The sequence below is a fragment of the Leuciscus leuciscus genome, assembly GCF_965113295.1.
Source record: "Leuciscus leuciscus genome assembly, chromosome: 6".
NCBI classification, from domain to species: domain Eukaryota; kingdom Metazoa; phylum Chordata; class Actinopteri; order Cypriniformes; family Leuciscidae; genus Leuciscus; species Leuciscus leuciscus.
Genome location: NC_138730.1, coordinates 34,183,272 through 34,204,083, shown reverse-complemented (window position 1 = coordinate 34,204,083; position 20,812 = coordinate 34,183,272). Strand labels below are relative to the sequence as shown.

Here is a 20,812-nt window from a genome sequence, read left to right as displayed (position 1 = left end):
TTGCTTTCATTAACTCCCAAACCCCCTGAGGTCCCCCTAACAACCCCATTTCGGGAAACCCTGATCTAGATCAGTTGTTGTGCAAGGTTACTTTTAAAGAAGGCTGAAAATATAAATTTGCCACAAAATGTGTAAAGAGGTTCTACAAAAGTATTTGTCCGTTCAAAGGCCCCCCCAAAAAAATGTTATTGTCATCTCTTCTATAAAATACTCTCAAAGATTACTGCCCCAGGAGACATTTGCATCTCCCAGTCCATAAGAAAAACAAGGATTGGTTGGAATCATTTTCAAATTCACTGGCATGTTTTTACATTGAATTGTTTCAACTTTTGTTATTGGACGTGTGGAATAGTCTGTATGTCTTCGGTAAAGTTTCTCAATTGACTGGAGCTGTTGGAGATCATTGTCCATACTAATCATTCTATTGAGATATATTCTCCAGAGAGAATACATACATGTATATATATGCTTGAGCCTTTTAATAAAAACAACCCATTAAACAAATATATGAGGTTATTGTTTATTCAAAAAGGAACTATATAGGTTTGTCATAATGGTAATGAGGAATAAAAATTAAAATAAAATAAAGGATGTATAGCAAAAGCTAAGGTTGAGACCATTTCTTTTGTTTTCTGTAAACTCACAAATCTTACTACAAATGTTACTACATGTTTTTAATATCAAACTAAAATCATGTGATTGACAGCATAATGTTGCTGGTAAAACAAGGTAAAGATAAAAAAAGCATGTTTATAAAACAATCTCGGATAAATGTTTGCTTGGTCCATACAAAGAGATCACATCAAATGTTAAAAAGTACAAGTAAAAGAAAGTGGAAATGGGAGCAATAGTCTGACTAACAGAATTTTTTTTTTTTTAGCTTTTTAATAATAAGCTTAAAGTGAGCAAAGCGTGCTAAACAAGTAGTGAGCAACAAGACTCTAAAGTATGTTACTTTAAAAATAATTCCAAGGACATATAAACCCCTGTGAATCCTGCAGCATCCAATTATCTCCAGTGTTCAACCACACACACACAAATCCTCTTGAATGAGTCCAGACAGGCATGTTAAAAAGGTCCAGATTGTTAAAAAAGTCATTTTTACAAATAAAAGAGTTTAAAAGCATCATATAAGTATGAAAGTATTTACAGCAAGCAATAATTAGTCAAGTCTGTTTGTGTTGAGACTGCAGGACTGAACCCTCTAATGCCCTGGATATTTTACATTTAGTGGAACTACTGAAAAAAAAAAATCGTTTTTCAGAGACGTGTATATGATTAGTACAGACGCAGTCAAGGGCAAAGACTACAACAGAAGAAAACTGTCCACAAACAATCCTAATCAACATGAGAAGAACATTTACAATGTGATATCAAGGAGAAAAATAAAATAAACCTGAACACATAAAATGAGTCACCAAATGTTCCTATATCCTGCCTGCTATTGTGCGTCTGACAACTCGGGTGCTAGATTTACCGGCTGGATCCAGTGGTTCCGATGCGAGGTAGAAATATGGCGTTTGGTTTAGGCCACTCAAAACATTTGTTCGGTTACTGAAGAGTTCGAAAGCTAACTGGCGCCGAATGAGTGAGTCTGTGTTTCTCAAGGTTCTTGAGGATCCTAAAACCCTTCGAGCACAGGTTGCAAATGAAGGGCTTTTCACCAGAGTGAAAGCGCAGGTGAGCCTTGAGATTGTTTTTGAGACGGAAGCCTTTCCTGCAGTGTGGGCAGACGTGAGGTCTCTCTCCAGTGTGGAAGCGCTCGTGCCTTCGCAAGCTTTTCCGCAGGGCAAATGTCTTTTTACACTTTCTGCAGGAATACGGCTTTTCGCCTGTGTGAAAGCGTTCGTGACGCTTTAGGATCTTCTTGCGTTTGAACTTTTTGCCGCAGATCTTGCAGGCATGAGCATGCCCTTGTGAGAGGACTCCCTGCAGGCGCCAAATGCCGTTCCCGCAGTCTTTAAAGCAGCACAGCCGACGTCCCGTATGGACACGCTGGTGGGCTCGCAGATCTTTGGGTGTAGAGAAGCATTTTTTGCTGGATCCATTCGCCCTTTGCGCACTTGGCAGCATCAGTAGGTTCACAAGTTGCACAGAACAAGGCCGTAACAGTTTGCAATCGAAAGGCGTTTGGGTCAGTTGGAAACGCACCTTCTTTGCATTCAAAGCACTATTACCTGATGCCTGGCTGAGTTCAGTGGCTTCCGCTGGGGTTTTGCTGGATTGAGGAATTTCTATGTGAGGTGACTTTTCAACAGACAGCGAAGAATTTACTTCCATAAGGCCATGGTCCCACTGGTTTATACTGTCAGTGGAAAGGTCAGCACTGGGAATGTTACCTAGAACAGAGCTGAATGGATGAGACTCTGGATCTACTATAGAGTGTGAAGAAGTTTCCTCAAGAGCATCAAGTCCTTGAAGACCTAAGAGACCACAAAAAAGCATAAAAAGGAAGAAATTTGTTTTCATTCTCTAGTAATTTCAGATTTTTTTGTAAAACTGTTAAAGTTTGTTTAATATTTTTGTAAATAAAACATTTACTTTTTTTGAGAATCAGTTTATTTCTGGATAGATTTGGAAGAAAAATTGCATTTTATATATTCAGCTTATGCAGTAAAATATAAAGGATTATAAATCAAGCTGGTCAAGTTTCTTTATACCATTTTCCTGAATTGTCTCTGGTTTCTTCAAGTCATCTGTCCATGGGGTTTCATGAATTAAGCTGTCTCCTCTCCCCACTCCAATCTCCTGAAAAACAGTAAACAATATATATGACTTGGTCAACAAGGGAAAAGCAATAGAATTGTTGCAAATCTCTGATGCAGTATTTTTCTTCTTCAGCATTTTAATTCATATTAATATCTATTTGTTCTCTAGGTCAGGGTTAGTAAGGGAACTGCAGGGGGTTTGTGAGTTAATGAAAAGCTTATAGTTAATTATACCCAAATTACCCAATATAAAATTAAAATAAATAAATGGGGATTCAGGATAATTGGAATATAGCTGTGATGTTATTACATAACTGTAGTCTCATGCGCTGCATATTTCAGATTGAAACACTTGTGATCTTGTGTTTTCAGCATCTCGATTTACTTTATTTACACTGTCACATAATTTCTTAATTTTTTTTTATTTCCCCAGTATACTACCAAAATAAAAGCTTGAGGATTCGAAAAGTTAAATAGCTTAAGGGTTTGAACTTTGAAAGTGAATAAAACTTTTTTTTTTATGATTTATTTATAATTGTTTTATGATAAGACAAATATTACTATTGTAACTCATGGTGTAAAATAAATTAGCAAATATCCATTTATTTCACAGTACAATCGCAATTTACAACAGTAATATAGTTATGTCTTCATTTTTATAATTATAATTAAAATAATAATAATATTAAATTTAATTGGGTTCCCAAAAACACTAGTGTGAAAGTGGACAGACTATCACAACTAATAAAGTGGTTTGTGTCAAGTTAAATAAAACACTTAGTAAAAAAATTATTTCATCAAAGTACATATTCTAGTTGAAAGAAATCTAAGAAGAGAAAATTAAAAATCAGCGCCACCTACAGTTTCTTTGAAGATAGTGCATGGAAGGTCAACCATGCATTGCAAATCCACTTCTTCTGGAGAATCCTTGCAAAGACTTTCAGAGGGAGAAAGCCCCTCCTCTCCTTTGGAATCCTGAAGATAAATCCTGTCTTTCTCAGTGGACACACACAGATCTGAATGGGGTTTCAGGGTGGGAGAGAATACAATATATTACAATTTAAAAACACTGTGTTCTGTGTGCTGCTAGTTTTCTTAATGCACATTATTTGGAATCTTATGAGCATATTGTCCTTTTGAAAATCATTTTAACTTTTACGTTTGAAAGAAGCAGAAGTCTGAGAACCAGCTCAATGTTGCATGGACATGTGAATAAACAACGTTCATAATAACAGGTTCATAAAATATTTTGATCAAAGTGTAAAATTATGATTATAAGTTCTTATTTTACGAAAAGTCACAGGCACAACAAACTGCATTGTTTGCATTGAAACCAAGCAAGGTGGACTTCAACCCTGAAATATCAGTCAGCACTACTGCTGCAACTACTTTTCGAAATATGGTAAACCATTTTAACATTTATTTCTCCTTACAACTAAATAGTATTTATTTTATGTTACTAGTTATTTTTACAATTCAACACAGTGTGCACATCTAACAGGCAAAAAAAAAAAAAAAAAAAACTCAATGAGTGTGCTCAACACAAAAGGTAAAAAAAAAAAAAAAGCAAGGAAACGTTGGCACACACCACTTCCTTCCTTTTTTACTTTAATATTTTTAACCAATCCAATAAATATTACCTTTTCAGTTCCAATAACTAACTATTCATTAGCTAGTAGTACTTATTCCAAATAATGACTTGTATCTATTGATTTAGTCACTATTTGCTCATGTCTATCAGTTTAGAGTACATCATCAGATCACGTATAGACTTAATAAATATAGACAATTAGACATAATTAAAAGATACATAGTGTGTTCAAGCGTCTTTCTATGACAAATCATTTACTTCAAGCACTTCTCTTCATTGCTGTATGTTCATATTTAATATCACTAGAAATGTTATTGCGCATATCATGTTCAGTAGGTTATATGTTTGGTGTACAGTAAAGAGTTATTAGTAATTCAGTTTTAGTACTTTTATTTTATAGCCTAGTAAATTTTAACTAAATACGAAACACTACTGGAATAGAGACTAATAGCAAAGGATGATGAAAGTATACTAGTATCTAATGAACTGAACTACAATATACTAGAATGTATAAAAAATAAGTACCGGCGGTAACATAAAAACAGATAATAGTTCGTTTTTAAGCAATGTATATTACAACGGCTTGCCATACGAAAGCCTTCTTCCGGTTTACTCCTGTTGAATTCAACTAATGTGGAAGTAAAGCCAAGCTACATGCACACAGCTAGAGAAGTGGCTGTTGTTTACGCAAAAACATACCCTGATGGTTGGACAGCAGTGTCTCTCCCACTTGCACACCGACGCTACAAACCATCTTGTCCGAAAGATTAGTCAATGCACTTTCCATACGAGCCCTGATGTCAGGGACACGCACCAGATCTTCTTTGATCTGAGCTTCTCTGTCGACCGTGCAGCCATGGGAATCCAATGCGCGTCCTTCGAAAACTTTCGTTATCTCCACGACGGCCACCTTCAGTAACACCTCCATAACGGCCGCCACCTCTGCTTGAAACCTGGACACGGACTGGGACATTTTGCTCTCGGTCTGAACATGCAAAATATAAGTTATAATGCATAAACAAACGGATCGGTCGTGCAGTCGTTTGTGGTCACTATCCACATGGCTAAGATGGAAGTAATGGGCGTGTCTGCTGATATTCCACAATGACGTAGCACGTATTAACACGGGTGGCGCCAAATCCAGACGTCGCTTTTACATAGGAATGTTGATTGCAAAAAATGTTGTCATATGATGGTATGGATCATTTGGTTATTTATTCTAGAGTGTCTATTTTTTTAAGTTTGTATTTTGTTGAAATGCATGTTAAAGACATGTTTAGCTCCACGGAATACTATGTGGCCAGTGACAATAAACCAAACAAGCTAATTAATTAAGCCTCTATAATTAGAGTTTAGTTGAATCGTAGATGGTTTTAATACATGGCACATTTCCCGAACCTTTTGATGTCCTGTGAAAAAAGAGCCACATAGGCTATCCTATGTTTTTGTTGTAAAGCCTATTTGATATTTTTGATAAACTAATTAAAAAAAATACTGTGGGCTTCATTATATATAGTTGATCAAATTAAACACATCAAATGTGTGTACCCCATGTCAAAGGACTGTATCCACCAATTAAACCCATACAGCAACATTCATTATTTTATACACAAAACACATTAATACACATACATAAAATGTAACAAAAAGAAATATTTTTAAATTGCATATTTTAGCTTTTTTATAGTGTTTATATAAAAAATTACAAAATTACACGAATCAGGTATTTTAAGTCGCGATGAAACAGAAGTAGCAGCAGATCATTTCTTCTGTATTGTGATGTAGGCCTACATAAAAGTATAATGGATTATTGAAAAAGGAAAAATGCAGGGCAGGGCTGGGACTTGGTTCTATGGGTCAGTTATTATTGGATTTTATGATGTGGGCATTGCACCAAAAAATGCTTGCCGAGGTGGGGTTTAAGCGGACTAAATGATTGAAGAAGTCCTGCATGTGTCACCAGAGAGAAGTTTTCACCCGAAGATCCAGTTATGACATTTTGTTTAAACATTACAAAGTAAAAAATAATCATTTTCATTTCCTGTCGACTTAAAGGAATAGTTCACTTAAAAAATCTAATTCTGTCATCATTTTACTCACCTGCAAGTATTTTCAAACCTGTATGAATTTCTTTCTTCTGCTAACCACAAAATAAGATATTTTGAAGAATGTCTGTAACCAGACTGTTGATGGACCCCATTGACTTCCATAGTAGGAAAATAAATACTCTGGAAGTCAATGGGGTCCATCAACTGTTTGGTTACCGGCATTCTTCAAAATATCTACTTTTGTGTTCAGCATAAGAAAGAAATTCGTTTGAAACAACTTGAGAGTGAGTAAATTATGACAGAATTTTCACTTTTAAGAGAACTATTCCTTTAAGCAGTGAAATTAATACAAAATAAGACAGCTAATATAAAAATAGCCCTCCAAAAGATTACTTGTTTTACTGACCTTTTGTTAAAAAAACAAAAAAAACAATTTTGTACCCTATTTGAGGAAAGTGCCACATTTAAACTAGGAAAGCCGTGAAATATTGAGGGGGAAAAATCAGGAAAAAAACACCCAAGCTTATCACTTTTGTGATTTCTATAATAAACCCTTGTGACCGCAAGAAAAAAATATTTCAGGCAAAACATCTTTTGTACCAAAAATATAATTTGGTATATGAACATTTGTATCCTCACATGACACTTCATGGTGCAGAGAAGACAATGCAGTGCCCTGTGCTGAATATATAAATTCAATTTTTGAAATAGGCTATGTCTAAAGAAAACAATAACCTACTAAATCCAATTCTCAGACATATTTGAAAGGCTCATATAAAAATGTACATCACTTTATTCCAATCTGTTTTTTTATTTTAAGACTTAAGAGTAAAACCAAGTTGTCTTCATTAAAAAAAAATAATATATCAATGTTTCTTTTTCAGTAGAAAACGTTTGTGATTTACTGCACTTTTTAGACACAGAAGGAAGGCTGGACAATCCCTTCTCCGGCTAACGTCACATAAGGTCACATCCTGTCTTAACAAAGAAAGAAGGTATGACTAATGACCTTGAGGAAAAGCCTGCTTAGCACCTTTAGGTCCTATCACAGCGGGACAAACAATCCATCCACATATTAGTACAAATAAACATTTAGACAATAACAACAAATTCAACTGATGGATTTACACTTAAAATAATGTTGCTGCTCCCTCTGCCGATCTTATACATATTTTCGGTTACATTTTTTATGCTTAAAAGTCAGGTCCTTTTCCAAATGTATGCATTGGTGTATTTACCTGCCAATTGCAGTATGTCCTTATGCACGAAAAAAATGGATGGCAATGAACTGAAAGCAATATACATCTATTGCTAATGCTTTTGGTTTTATAAGTGATGTCAACATTTGGAAGTGAATATCTGAAGGTCTAAGAGAGAGCATGGTCTTTAAATTAAATTTTGGGTCAATGGGAGATAGAATGATGAGTACATTCCTAGATATGCGTGGAACAAGGTGACAATTAAATGATGACATTTTTACCCTTTTGATTTCCGACAAAAAATATTAAAGGAATTTTTATAACGTTGATGATTCGGACAGTTCCAATTAAACAGACTTTAGTTTGGACAATACATAGCATGTAAGATAGTAAGAGTTTAATCGTCGTCATCATCGTCGTCGTCATCATCGTCGTCGTCATCGTCATCGTCGTCGTCATCGTCGTCGTCGTCGTCGTCGTCGTCATCGTCGTCGTCATCATCGTCGTCATCATCGTCGTCATCATCGTCGTCGTCATCATCGTCGTCGTCGTCGTCATCGTCGTCATCATCGTCGTCATCGTCGTCGTCGTCGTCGTCATCATCGTCGTCGTCGTCGTCATCATCGTCGTCGTCGTCATCATCGTCGTCGTCGTCGTCATCATCGTCATCGTCGTCATCGTCGTCATCATCATCATCATCAGGATCGATTTTGTTCTCTAGCACATCCTCCAGCCAATCCTCCAGCTCATCAACTGTTGGCATGTCATCATCATCATCCATATCAAACCAAATACTTTCAGCCTGCAGAAGACACAAGAGCTCAGTTTGGGTCTCGAAAGACACAACATACAACAATGAAATCCTACAGTGAGAAACTTACATCATCAACCTCCACTACACCAATCTGAGGTGAGGACAGGTCAATGTCGAACGTCTTCTCCCAATAGGGGACAAGCTGCACAGAAGCCACAGAGACATGCTTAAGCTCTGGTATCCACTTTCACAACAAGGATTATATTTGGAATATCCAATGACTATGCATTTCTTTGCGCAATAAAAGCCATAGGGTTACCAGAGGGAAGTCATCGGGGTCAATCCAGACGATGCTCAGGTCGGGATTGTCGGTGTTATCCTCTGCCACTTCCTTCACGATTTCAAGGAATTCAAAGCCATCTGAAAGAAGCCCAAGAAAATGTCAGACATATTCAAGTGAGGAATAAAGTTATATTACATTTTAAAATGACAGTGGCTTTGATCAATATAAGCAGCATAATAAAAATATTTCATACCTGGGTCACCCTCCTCAGCAAAAGCAATGATATGCTCGCCATCAAGAGCATCCGCCTGTCAGAAAATGATGGTTACAGTACATAAAGGGAAAGATCTTGTGCTTTTCTGTTAGTATCACAAACAACCACAAATCACAAGATCACATCTTGGAATGCCTTATCAATATCCTTGCTCCTTTATTAACATAATATAATTTGATATATAATATGATTTACTGTACATTAGTTTCATCATGTCTAGAAACAGATGGTTTTCTAATAGATAATCCTGTGATTATATAACATGTGTAAATAGCAGTGCTTGCAAGGCAGCAAAAGAAAAGTGTTTTAAGTTTTAAGGCTTTGCTGAATGATATGGACCCTTTTCACAGACTGCAACGATGCATTTCTGCATTAATTAACATCATAAATCCAGCAATGTTTTTCTATTTTTCTTTTTTTTTAAGCTACACTATGTAACTTGGCCCTCTAGCAGTTAAAAGATTAAACTGCATGCGTCTTGCGGAAGATTTCGTTTTGTTGCTGTTCAAAGCACCGCTGTACACCAGTGGATACAGAGAATCTTATCAGAGCAGATGGACAAATAAATAAATAAAATTGTTGTTGTTTTTACAACTAGTGATTACTAGGAGGTTTGCGGTTTTGAATGATCCACGGTCAGTTTTTTAATGTGACAACCAACCTGCAGCTTCACGATACCCATGATATACATGGGCGAATGATGTACGTATGGGATTTCCTGTAAATCTTTCCCAGCTGTTCTTAAATATAAATCATTATATTAGGTTTATCAAAGTGTATTTGGTTGAATTATGGTTAGGCAGAATGTTTTGCACTCTTGCATTGATACAATTTAGTAATTTATCCCCCAAAAAATTATTATATACTTTAAATTATAGATGCCTTAATCAAGGAGGTCTGTAATACCTGGAGAGAGCTATCCATTAGCATCCCCATTCATCTCAATGGCAGAGTGAAATTATCTACAAGATGAACTTTGAAAAGAGTCTGTATGTGAAGTGGTTCAAGCTGAATTTATTGTAGCAAACTGTCAAAAAAGAAGAAAAATAGCACGTTTCAGCAATATCAAGGTAGTGTTGCCTTGCAAGCACCGTAAAAAAACGATCGTTTCACTGACACAGCATCAGCTTACCCAGATCTCATACATGTTGTGTGGCTGCATTTTCCTTAGTGTTGGCCTGCGAAGACATTTTCATTAATGTTCACATTTTCATTCATTTGATTAATTTCTCAATTTGAAGCATTTTTCACATCAGTCAACACACCTGTCATTGTCCTCAATGAATTCAACAAGTTCTTTCTCACTGTAGGGTTTACCGGGGATGACGACGGGTTCATCCATGAAGGGCTCGTAGAAGTCCACCTCATTCAACTTCAAGTCTAGTTTTGTAGCAACCTGCAAACAGGCATTGATCGACTGTCAGTTTCAGGGTTTTTATACTTCAGGGTAAATTGACATAAGTAGAAATAAAGATGCTGCTTTTAAAAAATTAATCATGCGGATTTACTTTTAATTTGAATTCAGATATTTTAATACACTACAGGTGATTATGGAGCTACAATCATCTTTAAGTACTGTGGATGCCCATAAAATATTACTGCATCAGTGTAAAGTTTTAGAAAAGTAGAAAGCAAAAAGTGAATTTGTTTATTAAAACTATTAAAACAATGGCCATTTGAAACATTCAGAAAGTCATTTTTGGATAAATAAAGATCTAGATGACATTTTCACTTATATTGTAGATAATATTTATTGTAAAAACGAAATATCCCCCGAAAGTCCAGTCCAATTGGTCATACTAGAGTTTTGTAGGTACACAGGGTTGTGTAAATTATGATTACATTAGTTACCTTTGGACTAAAGGTGGCAAAGAACTTGATGTGTGGATGGAACTCCTCTGCTGCGTCCTCATAGGCATCGTAGTCTAAAATCACAGGACCATTGGTGAACTTTTCAAAACGGTTGATTTACTTAAATTTTGTGGAAAAATGATAAAACAATGTATTCCCATTTGGATACGTACGGTCAGATTTCTCACTCTTGAAGAAGCCCACCAGCTTGATATCCTCATCAATATTATGGAAACCTTTCAACTCACGTGCATTGCTAATGATCTCAACTGGATCCTCAATGACCTGGTAAAAGAGTCAATCAGAATAGGAAGTAATGACAGTAAGACAGACTGCTGAAACTGAGGACCAAGTGTGCATCGGGTAAGAATGAGAACAACGGGGAAAAGGAAGAGCAGGATGTAAATTAAAAATGCGAGAGAAGTCTAAATGATTTTTCACGCACATCATAGAGGAACTCCACCAGCGTGTCCGCAGCAAGCTCTCCATCGTACTCAATGACCTCATCCTCAAAGAAGATATAGATACTGTCAGCCTCTTCCAGACCTGAGGAGCACAAAGATGGAAATGGGTTTGAGAAATGTCCACCAGAGGTCATAGTTGTTCTTCTGCTGACGTCCTAAAGTATGACAAGAAATCTACACAAAGGACATCAACAGAGCACAAAATAAAGCCTGAAACAGCCAAAAGTAATTTTGAGAAAGCACACAATCAGATCCAATTACACTTTCATGACAGGTCAAAAAATGACTTGTTACATATGTCATCCTATTTCCTCACAACAACCCTATAACAGGCATGAACTTCTTTTTTTTCAATTTAAATGCGCACAAAAACTCACAAACAGTCTCCCATTGAGTAGCTGATGCATAACATGCACCTTTTTAAATAAACATTAATATTTTAGGTTAACATTTATATGGATTAATAAGTGAAAATGTATATTCTAGGTGCTGTAACTGATCACCATGTCTCTTTTGTGGAGTGAAAAATAATTATTAAAAAATATAATACAAATACTATACATTATACACAAGTATGGTCATATTTGAGTGTTTTTGTAATGTAGTTACCTAGTTTCTTGGCAACAGCTCTGTCTGTCTTCTCATCGAGTAGGCCAATCCCGATGTCCTCGTCGTCAAGATCCTCCAGGACTTGTGCAGCAAGCTGGGTAACAAAAAATATAATTTTGAATGTCCTTCAGCTTCTTCGAACAGCATGTGTGGTTTGGTCGAGATGTTTAAAAGCATGTTAGTGGTGCCCTGACATGTAAGCTGTTCACACAAAATAACTGTGAGAGGGAACTCTTCAGAAGTTCCTGTGGAAACACTAAGGTAAGGTGATTTCTTGTTTTAATTTTATTAGGGTTTGCATCCTGTCAGCACAAACATAATGCATTTATTATCAACCTGAGAGCTGGTTTTGGACTGTGTTGGACAAGGACAGCACATTTGTTTTCTGCCTGCACAGATATTTCAGGCTCTGCTGTAAGAACTGTAGTTAGTTTCTTCCACAGTCTTACATCCATAAAAGCCATCATCAAGAGCGCTGCCCCTGCACTTTCTAAATCGGTGTGAAACTCGACCCGTATGATGGACAGCTGTCTCCACCAATCGCAGTGCTACATGCGCCTGCTGAGCAGGAGTAACAGGGTGCTGGGGTGGTGACAGGTTCTCCCAACCATTTCTCCAAACATTATGAGGAGCTAAACTGAAACAAATGCCCTTTCATTCCTATACAGATGCACAATATTCATTTTTTTTTATTATTATTATTTTTTTTATCCATACGTCACTCTAAAATTGTTTAAATTATTCAGTAGTGTATGTAGAATAGGATATATCAGTAACTTACATACTGACTTTGACTTTCTTTCTTCCATGCAACACAAAAGGAGAAACAATGTTCTGGTAGCTTTTCTCCATGCAATTACTATACACTGGGACTGAAGCTTTTAAACTTCATAAAGGATGCAAAAGTGGCATAAACATATCATAAACATGTTTCATGTGACATGCTTACTGTATAAGGTCTTTTGATGTCATTGATTTTCATAGCTTTGCATTAAAAAAACTGTGAGCTGTTAATGCATATACCCAGCTAACAAATAAATGTTCTAAAAACATTTTGCTAACGTTCCCGTTAGGTTCCGAAATTTATTTATTTTTGGATTATGCAAGCGTTAATGGAACATCCTTTTTATTATTTTGCAAACATAATGCGAACATTACTTTTTAAAGTTCTCTGAACATTCATTTAACAAACATTTAAAAAACATTAGACAACATCCAACTAAAAAGGATTAAGAAAAAACGCTTATGTATAAAACATTTTGGAGATCATTTTTAAAGACCAGATAATGCTTACTAAATGTTCTATTAATGTTACTGGGAGAATGTTTGTTCATTACTTTGAGAGAACCTTGCTATAATGTTAGCCAAAGTTCTGAGAATGTTCCCTGTTAGCTGGGTGATATCTACCTCATTCAACTACTTTAGATGTCTCAACACATCTGCCATTCTTGCCAAACAGTCAACATTTCAGATGCTGTCCATTACTCACACTAACACTATAACCATTATTCTTTTTTATTTACCACATGCAAAATTATCAAACATTAATGATACACTAAATCCTGTGAAAATCATCTGCTAAAGACTTTTATTGCAGATATGGATATCCTTAGGTGTAAATAACAAGGTTGAAGATGCAGTCAACTAGCTCATGAGAGCTCACAGGCTGGCTCTGACCTTTCCAATATGGCGGACAGCAATGCACCTTATGCAATATCTATATAGATATATATGCATTAACCGATGTGACCAAAACGGGTCAATAAATTAATCAGAATGAATACTTCAGATCATCCAGACTAACGGATTCATGAATCATAAATTGCTAGTTCTCTTCTTAACATGCCAAAAGGATTTAAAAAAAAAAAAAATCAATAATGTTCAATAATGTTCAGTCTGAGACTTGAAATTTAGTTTTATGGACTGCATTTATGTTATTTTAAGGACTTTTGATAATTTTTTAAGCTTGAAAGTTTCAGTCCTTTTTCATTGTAATTGCACAGAAAAAAGACCACAGAAAGCAAGCAAAATGTTATCCTTTTGTGTTCCACAGAAAAAGAAGAAAAGAAATTCACACAGATTTGGAGCAACTTGTGCGTGAGTAAATTGAGTGAATGAATTTCCGTCTAAATTCTTTAAAAAAAAATTGTGAAAGGTACAGTTCTACCAAGGAAACAGATAAAAAAAAAGAAAAAGGTTTTAAGGTTTATCCAAGTGTTTTATTACATTTTTGAATTCTTCTAGTTTAGCTGTAATATTAGCAGGAATACTCGAGTGATAATTCGTCTCTTTGTTAATGTGCTCGATCTTGGTAATGTCTCATTGATCTTTTCTTCTCAGTCTTTAGAATGTTTTTCTATCAGTTTAGTATATTAGTATATCAGCAACATATTAGCATTAAAAGGAGGATATATGTCTGTTAAACGAACTTTAGGCTAAACTCAGCAAAAGGCAAAATAGGGCACGGCTATATATAAGGCGACCCACAAAAAGCCATGAGTCAACAAGAAACGATTTTTGCAATGAATCCGAGATAGAGTTTGCTTATGACAAATCAGAGTCAGGATAGAGGAAAGAGGAGACATTTAATCCAATACACAGCCACGGATAACGCGCCCATCTCTTTTTTTCTTTACATCCCTCCATCTCTTCCAATCATATCTTCATATCTTTTCAATTTGGTATATTTTCATCAATTCAAAACATAATTTTTCATAAAATAACCGACAAATCTAAACAGCCTCCCAAGAACAGAATTGAGAACACTGTATCATCTCTATAACTGAGTTCTCTCAGAGGCTTAATGAGTTTTTATTAGCCAACATAAATATGTTTTTTCATTAAGGAAATATAACCAGAAACACCCTAGGCCGGGTTGGTGTAAATGAGAGCATACAAGTGTTTCTATAAGGGCAGAAAGCAGATCTTCTGTAATGGAGCATCACAGCGGCTTGTGCCACACAAACAGCTATGACAGCAGAGGCGTTTATAATTAGAGCTGCTGCAGAGACAAACCGGGACTATTTTGGCAAGGTGGTGGTGACGTTCAGGGTCCTGGGATCCGCTGACAGGTACAGTAATGTGCCCAACACTCAGTACTCTCAGTCGACACTGCAGATTTCATGAGCTCAATCAGCACTCAAGCTGTTACAAGTTAGTTTAACCTACAACAGCGCTGTGTATTCAGGAGCAATGTGTTGCAAAGCCACATACAAAAATCTCATTCCCACAACAATGAACCATGAAAACCAGGGAGCATCGATGCTCACTATGTTCCCTATGTCCCATTAAGTTCTGAAGCGCAAAACAAAATTCACGTGAGCCAACTCAACTCAAGGGGATAGTCTGTTCTTGCCTTTCTCCCAAAACACAATGTCCATCAGAATCCATTAGCATTAAGGCTGAGATTTAGACTTACAATTAGTTACGTTAGCTCGTTTAAACTAATCCCACACAACAAACACAATACATCAATGTCTGTTGTCTCTTGAGGATTGCACTGAGACATGCAGACAAAGTTCTTAATAACAACAGACCACTGTTGACTCCAGGAGGTGACGGCACGGCTAAATGATGCTGTAACCTTTTGACCACATGGGGTGGGTTCTGCCTGCTGAGAAGATGCTAATGTTATCTAGTGTGCTTGGGATTGCTTGTGGCATTGTCCACATCACAATTGGAATGTTTATATGAAAGGTTGGTTTGAAATTGAAGAGAAGTTTGTAGATTTTCTTTATACTTTTAGTGTTATTTTAGCATTATTTAAACGCTATTAAAATGTATTCGCTTTTTTTCAGTTTTCATTTGAAAGTTTAAGTAGTTAGCAATTGTAGTAATTATTATTATTTAATTTTTTTAACTCTTTCCTTTACATCAGTGGTTCTCAACCTTTTTTGGGCCAGCGCCCCCTATCTATTATCCAGGTCCCGTAGCGTCTGTCGTTGTTATGCAACCATGAACTGCGCTCTCCGTGACATGATGAGAGAAGTATCAGCAAAGGATTAATTGATTTCTAGCCCTTGCATTAGCTTTACTACTAGATATATTTATGGAGCTGAGAAATAAAAACCCGCCCTGTACAACTATGATCAGCTGTTCGGCCGAGCTTTCGATGTTGTTACGGAAAGGCCGAAGCTGATCGGTTGGTTTTTGTCACATGACCTGCTGTGCGCTTGCGGCATTCTGAAAAGTTGAGATGTTTTCGATTTCAACCGACCGACTTCTATTATGAGAATAGAAGCCTACATTTGAAATAACGAATTTGCACGCACATAAAACGCGATATGTGAACGGCCCCTGGCTGGTTCGAGTCGGCACTCGACACCGCTGCGGGGGAGCACAGTACTTTGCAGTACCTGCAATTTTGTTTATTTACCGCTAGAGCGCCAAAAGTTACGGACTGCAGCTTTCATATAGGCTATAACTAAAAAGCATGTCAATAAAAGCCAAATAACAGATTTGATTTGACTGAACAGTGGGAATATTATTATCATAGTTTCCCAGAGAGCAAAAGAGTCATAGATATTAGCCTATATATCAGTGTAAATCAGTGTTAACGAAATGCAACGGTTACCAATTTGACATTCAAAATTGAATTATGTGGCTTATGGCAAACATAGTTTAATAAAGCCAACATTTAAAAACATTTTGGCAGTTTTTTTTTCGTTATCCATTTGAAAATCTTGGTAAAATATGCTATTCTAAACTCATAGGGGCAACAAATTAACTTCCGACTCTCTCCCATGCCACTCAAAGTAGATATAGGCCTAAGATGGGCTGTCATTGGACAGTAAAAACGACCGTAGGCTATACGGTCATTAAAGCGGTAATGTTTGCACTTAGGTTTTATTACGCATTTAGGAGAGTACTGCAAGAAGCTGCAATAAACCTTACTTTCAAAAAATAAAATAAAAAATACAATCATGATTTTTCATGAAAAATTATGTTAGAATTGTAGGCCTAAAATACCTTGGTATCAGCTTGTTTTCATAAATGGTATAATTATGGTATAATCAAAGTGGCTGGCAACTTTAAATAAATAAAAACGCTGGTGGGGAAAGAGTTAAATTATTTCTGTTTAGCTTTTTTTTCCAGTTTTAGTAATTTAGTCATCTTAAACTTATTTTATTTTAGTTAGTTTCCAAGGCAACATTTATTGTCAGCTAAGCAATTAGTTTAATAGTTTAGTAATAGCAGAGAATGTCTAATAAGGGGAGAACTTCCACTCTCAGTAAACTTCCGGCTTCTGAACTGGTTGCAGTTCCACTCTGGTTCCATATGAGGGCGCTGACAGGACGAGTGCAGAATGAATGGAGGTCTATGGCGCTATACCCATCAAAATCCACTTTTCTCAGGATATAATTTTTTGTCTAGTAATTTGAATGTTGTATTCGAAAGGAGATGCAAAGAAATTACACATTGCTGGGTGTTAGATTTTAGTCACTTATTTGCTTTTAAAAGTCTTTTAAAATGTCAATGACGTCATACACATCGTACGACCAGAGATACTGCTTTACGGCAATCCTTCAGTCACTTTGGTGCTTTCGCGCTCTGCACTTTCTTTTCTCTCGAAGCATCGACAACACAGCTGGCACAGGTAAATACACGTGGTAGAAGAGTTTTTGTTTTGTTGTTTTAAAAGACCACGCCGAAAATACACACACACACACACACACACACACACACACACACACACACACACACACGATGCCATCAAGCGGTATCTCTGGTCGTAATCAGTCCTTCACTGACCAATCAGCGTTTATTAGCAGAATGCTAGCGTGTTATGGGCAACAACAACTCAACCTTAAGAAATCGAAAGGACATAAGTACTCGTTCATTCAACTTTCGACCTATAACCCATGTTGAACTTGCAAAACCTACAATCAAATCTGAGATTTCTCAACGGCAATCGGGTGAAAGAGACAAATTTAGCCATCTAGGGCCATAGACTCCCATTCATTTTGCACTCATGGGCGATCGTCCCCAGTGGAACTCTGGTGGAACTACAACCAAAATTCGGTACAATAGGACTTAAGGCCTATTTGTACTTCTGCGTCGGACCTATGCCGGAGCCTCTGCGCTGTAGGCAACGCGTTGGTTTTAATTTATACTTCTGTGTTGTTGTCCACGTTGACGCACAATTACTCATGCAGAGGGACCATGTAAAACCTGAGGGAGGGGTTCTAGCAGACCAATCACAGCGCTTGCGTCAGCGTAGAATTGACACGTTGTTACATTTTTGGAGAGGTGCGCGTCAGGGTACGCCGAAGGGTACGCGCGCTAAACACAGCCTACGACGTAGCTACAGCGTAAGTTCGACGCAGAAGTATAAATAGGCCTTTAATAGGGAGTGGCCAGGCTCTCCGTAGATGGGCTCTGGTAATAGTTAAAGTTAACAATAACAACACTGTTGTCAATAGCTGGCTAATCTCTGTCTTCTTATGCAGTCTAATACAGTGTTACCCATGATCTGTCATTCAGGCCCAATACATACAGTACTATTATTAATCAGCAGTGGCCAGCAGCTGACAATTTGGTGATGTATACCATGTGCTACGTATAGCATAATACACACCGCTGCTGTGACACTGTAAGAACATGTAACTCATTGCATGTATTTGATCTTTGAACCAATGAGACAGCATGAAAATATCAGCAGTGATGCTTCAAAATGCTACAAATGCTATCTTGCATTATATATATATTTTTTGCATTAGTTTTGGTGTCTGCATATGGGCCTGTCGACGAAACCAAAGTGAAAATGTACTGAGATGAAACCAGAAAGGCAAATTCCTTTGAAAAATGACCCATCCGAGCTCATGCTCAGGGTGCAAATTTACTGTGTGGTGCATCAGCACTTTTCTGATCATAGATGCCATAGTCCAGATAGTTCTCGTGGCTGGTGTAACAGGCCCCACATTCCCCAGGCTCTGCTGGAGTACTTTTCCTTCTGATCCAGTGTAAAGCCTCTAACAAGGCCACAGAAAAATCTATATTGTTAATTGAGTTTTTAATTGTCCTCTATCAGGGTTGAACAATCAAAAACTATGGCCACTAATAAAGGCTAGAAGCATCAGAGCAATTGTGACCCTGGACCACAAAACCAGTCACATGTCGCACGGGTATATTTGTGGCAATGTCAAAAAATACATTGTATGGGTAAAAATGTCCCCATACTTTTATGCCAAAAATCATCAGGATATTAATTTATTTTAATTAAATTTCCTACCGTAAATATATATAACAATATTTTTGTGAGTGAATGCAGCAAAATCGCGAACATAAATGGAGAACTTTAAAGGTGATTTTCTCAATGTTAAGATTTTTTTGCACCCTCCGATTCCAGATTTTCAATAGTTGTATCTCGGCCAAATATCGAGATACACACATCAATGGAAAGCTTATTTATTCAGCTTTCAGGTGATGTATACACCTCCATTTAAAAAAATTTACCCTTGTGACTGGTTTTGTGATCCAGGGTCACAATTATTGTTTCAAGCATCCAGATTAAAATCGACACATCAGTGCTAACAACAAATTTTGGGCCAAATTCAAAGTGCCATGCAGCTCTGTTTACTGTAAATTTCCATGAACTATATAAGCAGAACTGTAAAGTGCAGGATATAAAATACTACTTGCTATAAATAGCTGCAGAGTAAATCCTGTTGAGACAAACTTTCCTGCCGCATTGAATCAGCAGTTTACTGGTCTATCTATCCATCCATCGATAAACTATATCTTTAAGATGTACTAAACAAAAGCTAAATTAAGAATTCATACAACAAATGGTTTTAACCAGTGTTATTTTAGTATACTATACTATTATAGTGTTTATGGTAACATTTTTACAATAAGGTCTCATTCGATAACATTAGTTAATAAACTAACATGAACTAACAATGAGCAATATATTTGATCCAGTATTTATTAGTCTTTGTTAACGTTAGTTAATAAAAATACAGTTGTTCATTGTTAGTTCATGTTAGTTCACAGTGCATTAACAACGTAATGTTTACTTTTGATTTTAATAATATATTATTAAAAGCTGAAATTAACATTAACTAAGATTAATAAATGCCTTAGAAGCATGACAAAAGTTGACAAATCCTATGATTTTCTTCATCTAAACTGGTCCTCTCACAGAAGACTTTAGTCATTAGCATGCTTCACAACTGCCCACAGTTACACTGGATCCAGCTGCTCCCAATAACTACCCCTCCCCTTTGGCCGATTCCGAGTCAAACCCACCTCAAGGGCCAGCTCCTCAATCTGAAACTGTTTCTGGGCGACTTTGCTGGATCCTACGTGCTCATGGTAGTACACCACCATCACGTCATATTTCTTCATCACAGACTTGAAATTCTTGGCATTAAGCTCGTGAACGCGGTCCTTTCCATCGTACTCAGGGATGTCCATACCTTTCTGTCCCCATGACAGCTGCCCGAAGGTCAGAACGAGCCCAAGGAACACTAGGTTCCACTTCATGATTCAATACTTAAGTAGGGAAAACTTTAATTCCACTGAATTTAAAACAAATCAGCTAAATACTTCATAAAATTAAATTAGAAAGGACCTGTGATCCCCGCCACCCAGAACAGACAAGACCAAGTCCTGAGGCCCCTTGTATGAAACCCCTACACACGGGTAAAAGAGACGAGTAACAGGGTCGAGAGCATTTTAGGGGGTGGGATGAGGTGAGTGCGAGAGAGAGAGAGAGAGAGAGAGAGAGAGAGAGAGAGAGAGAGAGAGAGAGAGAGAGAGAGAGAGAGAGAGAGAGAGAGAGAGAAAGAGAGACTGATATGAGTGAGAGGGACTGCTAAAAAAGAGAGAGGCACATTTTTTCATGCAGTGAGCCAGACTGGAGATCACAGCAAGGCAAAGTACAGTTAGATATACGCCCTCTTTAATATGACCATAAAATATTAATAGGAGACAGAAAAGTTTGTGTACATGGGACAACAAACACTGAAGCATGAATGAAAGATCACAAATAATGAGATGGTACGAGATGGAGAAGGAAGGGATCATA

The 20,812-nt window shown here is 36.9% G+C and overlaps 2 protein-coding genes across 2 annotated transcripts; both read right to left on the bottom strand.

The window, feature by feature from the left end:
• Positions 1-506: 506 nt before the first annotated feature.
• On the bottom strand, positions 507-5,388 carry LOC309501474 (uncharacterized protein). Its single transcript, XM_082173599.1, has 4 exons — positions 4,999-5,388; positions 3,570-3,724; positions 2,661-2,748; positions 507-2,423 (listed from the first exon to the last, which is right to left on the bottom strand). Exons 1-4 carry the CDS (start codon positions 5,270-5,272, stop codon positions 1,552-1,554), a joined length of 1,389 nt encoding a protein of 462 aa, XP_082029725.1. The 5' UTR covers positions 5,273-5,388; the 3' UTR covers positions 507-1,551.
• A 1,898-nt stretch (positions 5,389-7,286) lies between these two features.
• casq1a (calsequestrin 1a) lies at positions 7,287-20,439 on the bottom strand. The gene is made up of 11 exons (XM_082173596.1): positions 20,032-20,439; positions 11,782-11,875; positions 11,154-11,254; positions 10,882-10,993; positions 10,709-10,782; positions 10,123-10,253; positions 9,990-10,035; positions 8,837-8,891; positions 8,620-8,720; positions 8,428-8,502; positions 7,287-8,348 (listed from the first exon to the last, which is right to left on the bottom strand). The coding sequence occupies exons 1-11, from the start codon at positions 20,266-20,268 to the stop codon at positions 7,944-7,946; spliced, it is 1,431 nt and encodes a 476-aa protein (XP_082029722.1). The 5' UTR covers positions 20,269-20,439; the 3' UTR covers positions 7,287-7,943.
• Positions 20,440-20,812: the final 373 nt, after the last annotated feature.

Excerpts from the sequence above, each read along its gene's own strand:
- casq1a (XM_082173596.1), bottom strand. The coding sequence starts at position 20,268 with ATGAAGTGGAACCTAGTGTTCCTTGGGCTCGTTCTGACCTTCGGGCAG. Across the intron at positions 11,255-11,781 it reads AGCTGTTGCCAAGAAACTAG|GTCTGGAAGAGGCTGACAGT; the intron begins GTAACTACATTA and ends TGTGCTCCTCAG. Across the intron at positions 10,036-10,122 it reads TTCATTGAGGACAATGACAG|GCCAACACTAAGGAAAATGC; the intron begins GTGTGTTGACTG and ends ATGTCTTCGCAG.
- LOC309501474 (XM_082173599.1), bottom strand. The coding sequence starts at position 5,272 with ATGTCCCAGTCCGTGTCCAGGTTTCAAGCAGAGGTGGCGGCCGTTATG. Across the intron at positions 3,725-4,998 it reads ACTGCTGTCCAACCATCAGG|ATCTGTGTGTGTCCACTGAG; the intron begins GTATGTTTTTGC and ends AACCCCATTCAG. Across the intron at positions 2,424-2,660 it reads AGAGACAATTCAGGAAAATG|GTCTTCAAGGACTTGATGCT; the intron begins GTATAAAGAAAC and ends GTGGTCTCTTAG.